General features: G+C 34.9%; 1 protein-coding gene across 1 annotated transcript; it reads right to left on the bottom strand.

Annotated features, from left to right (window-relative positions):
- Positions 1–272: 272 nt before the first annotated feature.
- Positions 273–8,568, bottom strand: LOC110792416 (glutamine--tRNA ligase, cytoplasmic). The gene is made up of 24 exons (XM_021997222.2): positions 8,438–8,568; positions 7,584–7,741; positions 7,445–7,495; positions 7,066–7,137; positions 6,778–6,877; positions 6,573–6,668; positions 6,233–6,294; positions 6,024–6,125; positions 5,849–5,938; positions 5,103–5,255; positions 4,958–5,013; positions 4,499–4,589; positions 4,324–4,410; positions 3,917–4,114; positions 3,680–3,778; positions 2,698–2,829; positions 2,456–2,592; positions 2,076–2,175; positions 1,905–2,000; positions 1,667–1,767; positions 1,480–1,585; positions 1,291–1,380; positions 1,084–1,213; positions 273–646 (listed from the first exon to the last, which is right to left on the bottom strand). The coding sequence occupies exons 2-24, from the start codon at positions 7,716–7,718 to the stop codon at positions 552–554; spliced, it is 2,379 nt and encodes a 792-aa protein (XP_021852914.1). The 5' UTR covers positions 7,719–7,741; positions 8,438–8,568; the 3' UTR covers positions 273–551.
- Between the last annotated feature and the right edge of the window lie 4,936 nt (positions 8,569–13,504).

The following is a 13,504-nucleotide window of genomic DNA, read 5'->3' on the forward strand; positions in this document are numbered from 1 at the left end:
TAAAATTTAATATGCTTATGTCTTGACTAATGTCTTCTAAAAATTGAAATTTTATGAAAAATACTACTACTTCGTACTCTGTATTAGTCATCAAATGAAATTTCGGGTCATTATACTTCAAGTCAAGTTTCAAATAGTTCGAACAATCAGCCAAAAACCCATGTTACATGTGCTACTGTTGTCTTCTTTAGTCTCTCCTAGGAATCCACTCGAAAACAATTGTGACAATCATGCTCTAACCATGCTTTGTAAAATATGAAACACAGCACGCATTCTGCTATAAAGACTCAAATTCAAATTTCCTCAAGTCAATCAATCCTCTTTACAGAACCTGTTCTTGCAACACAAAATCCACGAGTCGATTTTCGCGCATTATTCTTACAAGTTCCAAACGCTTAAAAAGTTTCAGGAGTCCACAAAATTTTTAAACAAAAATATCCCTTTCACTATCCTTGAACAGTCAGACATACACTCACATTACATCATCTACAAAATTTTAATCATATCAGATGTAAAATGTAAAGAAACACTCTCGCAGAGTCACGCATCGTCTACTTCCCACCCTTGGTATAGCTGTCTCTTAACGTGACTGTCCGGTTAAAAACCAATTTCTCAGGTGAAGAGTCCTTGTCTACAGCAAAGTAACCTAAACAGGAATCCAAAAGAACAATTAGATACAACAGGAAACAGATATATGAGAGACATATGAGCAAGAGAAAGGATTGTCGTTCAGAAAACGCAATATTTTGAAATTACATATTTATAATGTCATGGCTCAGTTGGGGGACAAATGTTGAGAATGATAGTGTTTTGCCAATACATTTAATGGATATTGTAAACAGAGTTGGGTAAACGAAGGGGAAGATGCTGCAGAAGACTCGAATTTCTGTTCTACAGGGAGAGATTTGTATGTGACAGATATGCCCAGCAACACCAAGTGACAAGTAAAAAACAAATAGCAGAAATAGTAATACTCATCATGAATGCAAAATGATACTTTTGGAATATAGAAAGATGGTCTTTTTGCCATTAGATTTCATTGTTTGCGCTAGATTTCAGCAACCCGGAAGTCATTAAACATACCTAAACGTTCAAACTGGAATCTGTCACTGAGTAGAGCATTTCGAAGTGAAGGAACTGCATATGCCTCAGGTATGACAACTTTTGAATTGGAGTTCAAATCACCAAGCCAATTATCAAGCTCAGCTGGGTTCTGAAATTTTTTTAAAATAATTAGTATTAATTATTGCTGGTTATTGTAATGAGGAAAAAAGTTCTGAATCTGCCTACCTCGGAAGAAAAAAGTCTGTCAAACAGCCTAACTTCCACTTTAAGTGGATCAACGCCCATAGAAGGCTCAGCAACCCAATGCAGGACACCCTGGAAAAGAAAGTACAAATTAATCAGCCTAATGCACTCATAAATTTGACATCAGAACAATATTTTCAAAACATGTAAATGTATAATGTGAGGACAAACCTTCGGTTTCAATTTCTTCTCAGGGTCATACTCAGCACGAATTTCAACAACCGTCTCATTGTCATCACCAAGTATTACGTCTGTGCACTTAATGGGATATGCATATCTGCATGTGGGCATAGACTTTAGAAATTTTGTCCTTTTGCAATAACACATTAACACTATAGATTCTTTCTCACAATCTTACCTCAGCAAGACAGACTTTCCAGGAGCAAGGCCATAATAATCTTTTGAGTCTTTCATCCGAAAATCAGATCTTTCAATGTACACAACATTAGAAAATGGCACCTGGGACGAAATCACAACACTTTCACTTGGGAACCAACCAGCAATAAGACATATAGAAAGACTTGAAGAGAGCTAAAAGAGGATATTATTTCCATATCAACGAAGGAAAAAATTTATGAAGAAAAATTAGGGCCGACCTTGTATAATGCTGAGGTGTCATCAGTTTGAGCATCTGGCCACTTCTTAGCATCGAGGTCAATTACTTTACCAGCTTCTAGATTGGTGATAACAACCTAAAATGGAGGTGCATATAAGACGCACAGACAGATATTTGGGCTTTAGGGAATTTATTGAATTAAAAATCATACCTTTAACGGATATAGGACCACCAATGTCCGAGCTGCAGTTCTATTTAGCTCTTCTCTGACATGATATTCAAAGCGATCTAAACGGATCAAACTACAATCACTGCAGCCAAAAAAACTGGGAGTCACGTAACAATGAAACAAAGTCGACATCTCTACCTCATATCTAAATGTCTTTCTCCTGTCCCCAAATGATTGCCCACATCCGTTGTCTAGAAAATACTTCCCTTTAAGTTATTTTAAAGTACACTAATAAACTGTGAGGGATTAATGTTGGCCAAAGTAGGAGTATGCACAACAAAATTCTGAATCCACAAAAAGAACAGATGCACAATCTCCAAGGGACAAAACAAGTACACACAAAGAAGCAGCAAAAGTCTCACCTTCTAGTGATTCCAATACCCCTAACAAAGGCATTAATTGCTGTTGGTGACACCCCCCTACGGCGCAAACCAGCAAGTGTCATCAATCGGGGATCATCCCACCCATCAACATACTTCTCAGTAACAAGACTATTAAGCTGTGGAACACATTTAAAATCAGTTTAATTCATGTGGCTAAAATTTTTTAGACATAAATCTGATGGATTGAATATATCAGGAATCACTAAATTGATTAACCATACTTTTCTCTTTGACATCACGGTGTTCGTTACATTCAACCTTGAATACTCCCACACATAAGGCATATACAGGTCAAGTGCATGCAATAACCAGTAATATGAAGCCCGCCGCGTCTCAAATTCCAATGTGCACAGCTGCATAATAAAAAAAATGAAGCTTATGTGAACTAAGTCATACCGTGCATTCAGGAAATAAATAAATAAGAGAGAGAGAGAGAGAGAGAGAGAGAGAGAGATAAGGTCAACATAATGTCCCGAAACGAATTCAAATGAAATTAAAGTAAATCACATATTGCATTTAAATTGAAGTTTACATACATTTAGCTACTTGAAAAAACAAACCTTGTGAAAAGGCCGAATTAGTAATGTAGATTTGCGCATAAGAGTTGTATTTAAAAGGGGAAAAAAAATATTTTTATCCAACATTGGTGATTTTCAGTGGCTATAAATTATAATCCAATTGTAAAGAACTAAAGATGAATAACAGAAGAGCTTTCATCTTCGTATCGATCTCGAGTGTTTTTCCTGTCATGATATTGTCTAATACTATATGCCAGATTGCCAGAAAATTAATTCATCACATATCCTCTAAGCAAAAAAAATTTAGAACCTCAACCTTTCTCTTCTTGCCTTCTACGATTAATTTAAATTAACTCTCTACATTCTACAATTTTATTAATATATCAGCTTTTCAGGTACAGTGATGCTTTTTGACTCTCTTCACTTTATATTGTGGGCCAAAAGAAGAATCAGGTTCTGGGTCCCACCAAAACAAAATCACAATGGCATAGAAAAGATGATAATAGGCAACTCAACAAGGTAATCCAGAGAGGGGGGGAGGAACCGCATGTGCATAAGAATATTATGGGAACAAATACTAACAGTTCTTAACAAATAGTCAATATACCAGATGTAATAGCAGATAAGTCTGATAACCTTGGACAGAAAGTATGAGAGAGATCATAAACAATAGAAAAGCACCTACCGAATGAGTTACATTTTCCAGAGAATCTACAATGCAGTGTGCAAAATCGTAGCTAGGATAAATACACCACTTATCTCCTGCTTTAGGATGATGAGCAAACTGTAGAAACCCCAAAAGAAAAAAAAAAAATTGAATTAAGAAAAGGGTGAGGAGAGTCTATTGGTAGTATCAGGCTGTATCACTGTACAAGGCAAGTAATAAACATCAGTATGTATATAAAAGTTACATAACACTTGCCTTGATACGGTATGCAATAAGATCATACATATTACAGTTATCACTCTGCATATCTTGCTTCATCCTAAGTGTTGCTTTTCCCTCTTCAATCATTCCCCTTCTCATTTCCTCAAAAAGTTTTAAGGATTCTTCTACTGGCCTGTCTCTCCAAGGACTGTTCAACTTTTTTTCTCTGTACTCCTTTACTTCATCAGGACCCTGCAACACAACAATCCGTTAGTGAATAATATTATCAAATCATTACCAAAAGAAGCTAAAAGAAGTTTGCCAAGCACAATAACCATTCATGGCCAACAAATGTAGTTTAAGAGAATAAAGAGTGAAGGTTGATCACGAAAAAGTAAGAAAGACCAAGTATTCATGAAGAATGATGGAAGCAAAGCTAGGGGGGAGATAATAAAGAAAACCTGATGGTCAACATATGCATGACCTCTCCTTATGAGCTCAACAGCTAGTTCATATAGATCTTGGAAATAATCACTGGTATAAGTTATCTGCAAAGTTTAAGGAGATAGCAAAATTATTTTTGTCCGGCTGGTTGGCACTGTTATAGAAGTAAAATGTATGGTCCAAATAATATACCTTAAACGGCTTCCATCCCATCCACCTGACTATCTCTTCAATATGATCAATGTACTCTTTCTTTTCAGCCTCAGGATTTGTATCATCATACCTAAAGTACACCTTAGATATTTCAGAGCTCACCAAAAAAAAGTCCAATATCCCAAAATATACGCTTTTCTGAACCTATAAACAGTTATAAAAGTGTTGGCACTATCCTAATCAGCAGTTCAACTCAAAAGAATTATCAATATATCATATCATATCCATACACATCCAAAAATGAAAAAATGATACTTCGCGTTGACATACAAAAAACCATGGGACACAGACCATGAACATTACGAACAAAGTACAAGAAACCAATGGAAAGTTATTATAAAATCTACATACTTCAAATTACTAAAGAAGTTAAGAGTCACAAAAAATGAATCAAACATAGTTATTCGTATTCACAAAAAAGGGGGAAAAAAAAATCACCTCAAATAGCAATGACCATCTTTTTCCTTTGCCAATCCAAAATCAACAAACATTGCCTATAACAAGAAAATAAAGGAAAAAATAATACTTCAGTTAAAGAGTTTCAAGATTCCAACTAAATTAACAGAACCAAGTTGCAAGCTACCTTAGCATGACCAATGTGAAGGTACCCATTTGGCTCAGGTGGGAAGCGGGTAAGAACTTTTCCCCCGGTTACCTTCAAGTGCTTTGCAAGAATTTCCCTGGTATTGCAAGCTCTTAAAACAGAGCTATCACTAAAGAAAACTTCAGTATGCACCTGAAATGTACAACTTACCCAATTAAATCCTAGTAGACAGTTAGACACCAGCCAGCACATTAAGAAGTCTTGAAAACTATGGAGATCAACATAAAGATCCTCATGCATGAACAAAACAAGCTAACAGTTTCAAATAAATAACAATGGCTAACGAAAAAGGTAAAAGAAATCTTAGGAGTTTCCTCAAAGAAAAGCAACATTTGCCTAGCACAGTCATGAGTCATCCACACAATTCGCATGCAGTAGACTTAACTTATCCAATGAATAAGAAATATTAAAAGCTTCAATATTTGATCTCAATACTCAATAAAAAATAGTACAATACCGAAAAAATACAAGGAAAAATTTAAAAAATCAAAAATAAAGAAAACTCTAGACCAAAAATATTATCCAGGTAAATACCCTTACGCGAGAAAAGCTTTTAGATAAATAGTGGGGAAAAAAATGAATTATGCACATGACCCTCTTCAGCTATTATATATGATAACAAGTAGCAAAGATATTGTATCATCACTAAGGTATAAATGAAAGCTCGGAGATGGTTAATTGTATAACAAAAACATAGTGATAGAACAGCACATGAAAAATTGTACCTTGAAATTTTCCTCCGGGGATGGGAAGATAGTAAATGGGTTAAGTTCTTCTTCAGATGGTGGAGCTGTAGCAGCAGCAACAGCTTTTTCCTACACAAGAAAGAAACAAAAGCAGGGTAAGCAATCACACAGTTAGAAACCTATTTTTCTCAGCATAAGTCAGAGAGGAACCAACCTCAACTTTAGCAGGCTTTTCTTTCTTCTTTTTGACTGGCTTTTCATCATCTGCTGCAGTCCTTTCACCCAGTAACTCACGAAGCTTTGTATCTACCACTTGCTGCAACATAAGAAACCATGATTGACAAATTTCATATAATTCACTCATTCAAGTCAACTTAAATTTATGTCATTTTCGGACAAAGCAAATATAGAACGAAATAGTACCTTGACGACCTTTGGATCAGCCCATGGCTGTCTCTCTCGAACACGTCTAAACAAGTCACCAACTGATAAAGCAAGCAAATTAAGCATCAGGAGAGGTGACATGATAGTAAAACAAGCTTTGTGAACAAAATATTTTGCTGATGAACTTTTACGCAGAACTAGCAATGGAAACATAAGCTGAGAACCAAAAGAGCCGCTAAGCCTTGAATGGCTAGTACGACTCCTAACCCCATTTTTGTATTAATTCTTAAAAACGAACTAAACTTAACCCTTGCATACAATACATATTAAACAAATGAGTTTATCAACCATCAAAATCATTACAAAATAAGATACCAACCATTTGTTTTATATCGCTGCTCCAAAATTGTTGTTTTAAGCTCTTCAAAAATTTCACCAACAGTACTTCCTATCTCTTCATTAGAAACTTCAACACCTGATCAACATATGAAGACGATATAGTAACACATATACATATAATGAAAGTAAACCCCGCTTTCTTAAACATTCAAGTAAATCAATCAAGAATCAATGAGCTGCATTACCAACTCCACAAGCTTTCTCGAAGTCACTTAAGCTGAATTTTTCAGGACCAGCGCTTGTGAAAAATGTGAAAGCAGCTTCTAGTTGAGCTGGTGTCTTAATCTACAACACCTTAGGTCGCATAAATATATCATTCCAAAAACAGGAGGCTTTACATTAACATAAAAGTACGAAAGAATACTTTCTTCATCCCATAATACATTGCCACTAAACAATAAAGGCTCTGGCCACCAGGTCCGCCCCAAAAATCCATAACACTAACAATAGTAGTTAAGAGATTCGTTGCTTACCTTCGAAGAAACAACATACTCACTGAGGGTCGGCCGATGCACAAGGGCATTGGCAGGGAATTTTGTAGCAACCTGTCATTCAAATGCAAAAACAAAGATAGAGAAGATTACTTCGTTACTTCTCAAATACTGAGTATATGAAATTAAAGATAAGCAAGGCAAGGGGAAACTTTTGACAGCATCTTTTCCGCATGATATTCGTAAGTAAGCTCCAAAATATTTTCAATCACCAATTCACCACAAAAGCAAGTTTCTTCAATTCAACAAATAAGGAAGAGACCTTGCAAAAGAATAATTTCTAGGTAGGCTACACTTGACTCAACATTAACTTACCCAATCCGATCTACATTCATTCTCCTCTTAAAATTAGGTAACTTACCGTGTAGAGAAGATTTCCAGTAGTCCGGTCACAACCTTCCGTAACACCTGCCTGATTTTCCAGAGAGATAAGGTCAAAAAAAACACACACACATTGACATTTGAAACAGAAACAAGTGTACAGAAAAACTAGTTACTACCTCATGAATCACTGCTAACAGATTACCGGTAACCTTGTTGTTAGCAATTGTGTTATTTGCCACTTTCTCATCTAACCCTATTTTAAGGAATAGCTCCACTGCATTTTCAGAGTTCTCCCCCGTTTTTGTAGGCATCTCGAAGAAACAACGATCAAGCACTGAACCAAGATAACACGCGTACATGAGATTTCATTTAGAAAAATTGGCAGCTAGAATCCATTCTTACGCTACTTTTCTCATACATATTTAAAAAAAATTTAAAAAAAAATCAATCAGCACCCGGACTTCCGAAAACCCAAATCCCAAAATCTCAATTACTTCCTCATTGGCAATGTACGAAATCAAACAAACCTCTTCCCTCGACCCAAGAAAAATAATACAAGTATTAAAAGCTCCAAATTTATTGAGTATCCACAAGACAACAGCATTTCATTCAAAGAATTGACTTTATAATTTAGCACAATAGTAACACAAAAAAATTAAAAAATGTTATTTTCATGTGATAGAAAATTCTCATTCTAATCCCAGAAACAAACAATATTGCACATAATAAACGAACAAAACAAACATTGTTCATTAGTGAAAATAAGCTAACGCCTAAAATCACCAATACACCCATTGGCGATTTCCCACATGCAATTCTAGAGAAATTCGTGAATCATCTGATCAATTTATGCAATATAAGAAGCATGTATTCACTGATTTTTGTAAAACTATGAAAAGGGAATTTCGAGATACCCACTTTCCCTTTTGTTTTGCATTGAAATCAGACAATTTACAGTAATTAAGCAATGGGGAAATGATGAAGGGACAAGAACTAAAACTGGGGAAAGGAGAAAGTATGGACGGAATACCTGGGTCGGAGTTCTTGAATGGATTTCAACTTGCGAGTGAGAAGAGGGAGAGTAGAGACCAGAGAGCAGCGATGAAGGCAAGACCGTCTCAAAGAATTTGGCCCTGTTCTACTTTAGAAAAATGATTAAATGAGGTCCTTAAAAATAACTTTAAACCATAAATATGTCTTGTACGAGGAAGTATTAACCCGGTCTGTAAAAACATAACAGCGAAAAAATTCAACGAAATGGTACATGTTTTAATCGAAATAGTACTTTGTTTTTAATGAAATAGTACTCTTTTTAACGAAATGATACGTGTTTTTATCGAAATGGTACTCTGTTTAACGAAATGGTACTCTTTTTTTAATGAATTGTACTTTTTTTAAAAGAAATGGTGCATGTATTGGCGTTCGAAAAGCATAATGAACATATTAAAATAAATTAGGAAACACAACCGCCCAAACCCATTCGCTCGATTAGACATCACCTTGAAGCACTGAATTGCCCTTTTGCATTTGATAAGATGTATCGCTGGGTAATAATTCATCCACTACTTTACATTCATGTTTCCGGTGAAATGGAAAGGCACAACTGAGCTCCATCACTTGATAGTAAAGTGCTCTAATATCTTCTTTAAATCCTTATATTGTACTACCTCCATTTTACAATACATGCGTCATATCTCATTTTCGCACTATTCATCAATCAACTTTGATATCTTTCTTTCACCATTATGTAAGAAAAAACACAGTCAAGTGAGATCTTGTTAAATTTGTATCAATGCAAGGATTCCAAATATTAATTTTTTATAATTTTTACTTATACATATTTAGCGATATAAATGGTTTGAAGCATGTTGAAATATGTGCAAAAAGGAATATTGCATGTATTGTGGAACGGGGGTAGTACAAGACAGAGGGCGGAGAGGCGGCATGCATGGGCTAATGTTGGGCACTCCCCGTATTAGTAATATCCCCCGAACTCTCAATCTCTGCTCCACTGGATGTACGTTGAGGGATCTCCATACTAGGGATCACAAGGGAATCTATGGTCGTCGTGAATCACACATGTTTGCACTCTAGGCATGTCACGATAAGCGGGTTTTGTCAGTTTATTAAAACTGAAGGGCGACTCCTAAAGACTAGTATAAAGAGGCTAACGCCCACAGTTAGTCCCTGTTTACTTAATATGCTAAGAGGGAAAAGTCGTGCGGGCCGTACACTCTTTCTTTTAAGAGGCGCCCCGTCGTGTTTTTTCGACCCCCCTAACAATTGATATTCCTAATTTTTCACTTAAGTGAAACCCCATAACTTAAAGTTAGTATTTTTGAGTAAAAAAAAAGTTGGATTTTTTGCATTAAAAGTTAGTCTTCATGTACTCCATCTGTTCTCGAATATTAGTCCCTTTTGGAATCTTGACACTATTCACAATTGAAGAGAATCTTCTCATTTCTTTTCAATACGTACTTCAAAACATATTCATGTGAGATATTATTTTGGTCGTCTTAATATGTAGTTTAACAATATCAAATTTTATATTTTTCTAACATACGTATATGGAGATATTTACGCTTAAATATTGAGTTGAAACGAGTTGAAAAGTCAAAACAGGACTAATATTTAAGAACGGATGGAGTAGTACAAGTTAGGTAAACTGATATAAAACTTTATTAACTTTTACTACATTAGGGCTAACTTTTATATTAATATTCTTAACTTTTACGTTGATATTCTTAACTTTATATTTAAGTGAAACTTCAAAAGTTAAAGTTAGCATTTTTGAGTAAAAAAGTTAAAGTTTGCCTTTTTGCTTTAAAAGTTAGGTTTTATGCAATAAAAGTTAGGTAAACTAATATGAAACTTTTCTTAACTTTTACTACACCAAGACTAACTTTTATGAGGGCGAAGAAGCCAATATCTGATATGTATTTCAAGATACATATCACCCCACTAACCGACAAAATAGAGATAAGACAAAAATGAAAGCAAGTGCCATTTTTCAAAGAACATATGTCATTTTGGAAAAATGAATGCCATTTTTCAAAATCCAATGCCATTTTCCAAAAAACGGATGCCATTTTCAAAAAAAAAAAAAATTGTCCTTTAGCGTTTGTCTCATCCCTATTTTGTCGTTTAGTGGGTGATATGTATTAGTGAAATACATATCAGATATTGATTTATACTTCCTCAACTTTTATATTGTTATTCATAAATTTTCACATAAGTGAAACCTCGGAAGTTAAAGTTAGTCTTATTGAGTGAAAAAATTAAAGTTAGCCCTTTTGTATTAAAAGTTAAGTTTCGTGTAGTAAAAGTTAGGTAAACTGATATAAAACTTTTCTTAACTTTTACTATACCAAGGCTAACTTTTATAATGATACTCTTAACTTTTTAGTTAAGAAAATCCTCGGAAGCTAAAGTTTGTCATATTGAGTGAAAAGATTAAAGTTAGTCTGTTTGCATTAAAAGTTAAGCTTCGTGTAGTAAAAGGTAGGCAAACTACTATAAAACTTTTATTAACTTTTACTACATCAGGGCTATCTTTTATATTGATATTCTTAACTTTTATGTTGATATTCCTAACTTTTATCTTAAGTGAAACCTCATAACTTAGTTCGCAACTTGGAAGCATATAGGCTATGCGGGATTTGAACCCACATCATGTAAATAATTGCACATTGCTCTGCCATTTGAGCTAATAGCCTTTTGTAGGAACATTAGAAAAAGCAATAGAATCGGACGGTGGGATGCCAATGCAAGCGTAAATTATATGTCTGCAGGGCAAGCTCAAGGTTACAGTTTACCTGTGCAACAACAACAACAACAACAACAACAACAACAACAACAACAACAACAACAACAACAACAACAACAACAACAACAACAACAACAACAACAACAACATCCTCCAAGTCTTGGTGAATCTTCAACTTCCAATCCTTCTAATCGCCCTCAACCCCACCAAACCCTTCTTTAATCACCTCAGCTTTAGCCTATAACCCTCCCATGAATGTTGTGCCCCCTCCAAAGCCTGAAATGGATCATGTTGTCTACAGAACAACCACTGTCACACAACTCCTTCAAGTCCCGCCAAGGCGTCAAGTCAACATCAACCCCCCTCGGTCACAACCTCAGCCTCAACAGCAACAACGATTTATGGGTTATTCACATTCAAAGATTCATCACCCATCGCAATCTATTGCTCCTAGTTCAGTTGCTGCTGCGGGTTTTGCATATGAGAGTTTTCAGATCCTGCTCATTCTCAAACAACTAGCGAGAATTTAAGTACAATATAAGTTATTTCCCCTGTTTAAACAATAACAACTCAAACTAGGGAAAACCAATCGTACCCAATGTTCAACACCCTACCAGTAAAAACCAATCGTACCCAATGAGACACAAGCTAAACCTAAAATGTTACACAGTTTACATATTATAAACAACTATTAGAGCATCTCCAATGGTTGTAGCTAGGGACTTGCTTGCAATTTTTAGAAATTCCAAGCTACTAGCTTAACCATTGGAGTTGAAATAATAAAGTAGCTTGGCCAAGCAAATTAGCTTATTTAAGCTAATTTGCTTGAAAAAACTTGGCCAATGAAATAATATTAAATTAATTAAATTAAAATATTGATTGATAAATATGACTACATTAAATATCAAGCTAGTAGCTAACCACTAGGGTACTAACTAGCTAGAAAGGGAAGTAGCTTGAAATATTATGTGGCATGACAAGCTAATTTAGAAATTAGTTTACCATTGTAGATGCTCTTAGCTAGCATATCTGATTCAACATCTCCAAATCATAAACTCCAACAATATTTGTTAAAAACGAGTAAAGAGCACAATAAGCTAACTGAATAAGGCCCTCAAAAACCACAGCACGGTAGCAGTAAAGTCAACTGTACTTACAAGAGGTATGCATCGTCAAGGTGACCATGTTCGGGAGTAAAACTTTGGAAACAGCCTATCACAAACATGAAAAATCGACAATCATCGATTTTTATAGCCCTCATTGTCAAAGAATGAAGATAGGCCTCATCTGATTTTTCATCATAGATCGCTGAATAAATCCTAAAAATCGCAGAATAAATCATAAAAATCGCAACAATAGATAAAACCTATTAAAAAACCTAAATCAAAGCATAATATTGAAAAATTATGCACAATGAAGAATAATCGCGGATAACCTAGTAGAAAACCGAAAATATAAAAACCTAAATATCAAAAAACGAAAAAAAAATCTAACCTTGAAGAACAATCAAGAGAACGTAGCCAAGTCGCAGAAGAAATCGCGGCCAAATCACAAAGAAATTACAAGAAAACCGCGATGAAATCGCAATAAGAGAGGGAGAGAGGAGAGAGAAAAGAGAGGAACACGATTGAAAAGAGAGAAAGAAAAAATGAGACAGGAAGCAAAATCCGCAATTTAGAAGGTGGACCATGGTGCACATAGAGCATGGTGCACCTTAAGAACATTAGTATATAATTAAAAGAACATCTGGTTACGTAAAAAGAACATGGACATATATTTTTTTTAATTTTTAATAAATTGTGATTTTTTATAATAAAAAAGAAAAATATGATATTGCATGTTCTTTTGCCGTAGTATCATGTTCTTTTGTTTATGCACATGTGTTCTTTTGGTGCACATGGTGCACCATGCTCTATGTGCACCATGATCCATAGTCCACGGATTGAGCAAAATCCCCTCTGAAATAAAAAAAAAAAGTCAAATCTAATGGACTCACACGTATGAGTCCATTGGACTTTGCTTAAATGGATTAGGTGTACAATAAATTATTGTACAAGTGTACAACCTTTATAAACAAGATTCTGTGCAACAAAAGAAGAAAAAGAGACATCACCGTTCACCGCAAATTTTTGGCTATACCCGGGTATAGCCAAAGCTGGCTGTACCCCTATCCAAAACGATGTCGTTTTGTGTTGTTTAAAATGAACATTAATATACTGGTACAAAAATGAACATTTACTATTCCGGAAATGAACATTTATTTATTTATTTGGAATAAACATTTACTATTTTGAAAATGAACATTTATTTATTTATTTGGAAATAAACTAC

Source organism: Spinacia oleracea, chromosome 3 (genome assembly GCF_020520425.1).
Source record: "Spinacia oleracea cultivar Varoflay chromosome 3, BTI_SOV_V1, whole genome shotgun sequence".
Classification (NCBI taxonomy): domain Eukaryota; kingdom Viridiplantae; phylum Streptophyta; class Magnoliopsida; order Caryophyllales; family Amaranthaceae; genus Spinacia; species Spinacia oleracea.

Bases quoted from the DNA above. Each gene is read 5' to 3' on its own strand.
- LOC110792416 (XM_021997222.2), bottom strand. From the start codon at position 7,718: ATGCCTACAAAAACGGGGGAGAACTCTGAAAATGCAGTGGAGCTATTC. The intron at 6,878-7,065 runs GTAAGCAACGAA...AAGGTGTTGTAG, and splicing joins AGTATGTTGTTTCTTCGAAG to ATTAAGACACCAGCTCAACT. The intron at 2,830-3,679 runs GTAGGTGCTTTT...TTTATTATGCAG, and splicing joins TGGAAAATGTAACTCATTCG to CTGTGCACATTGGAATTTGA.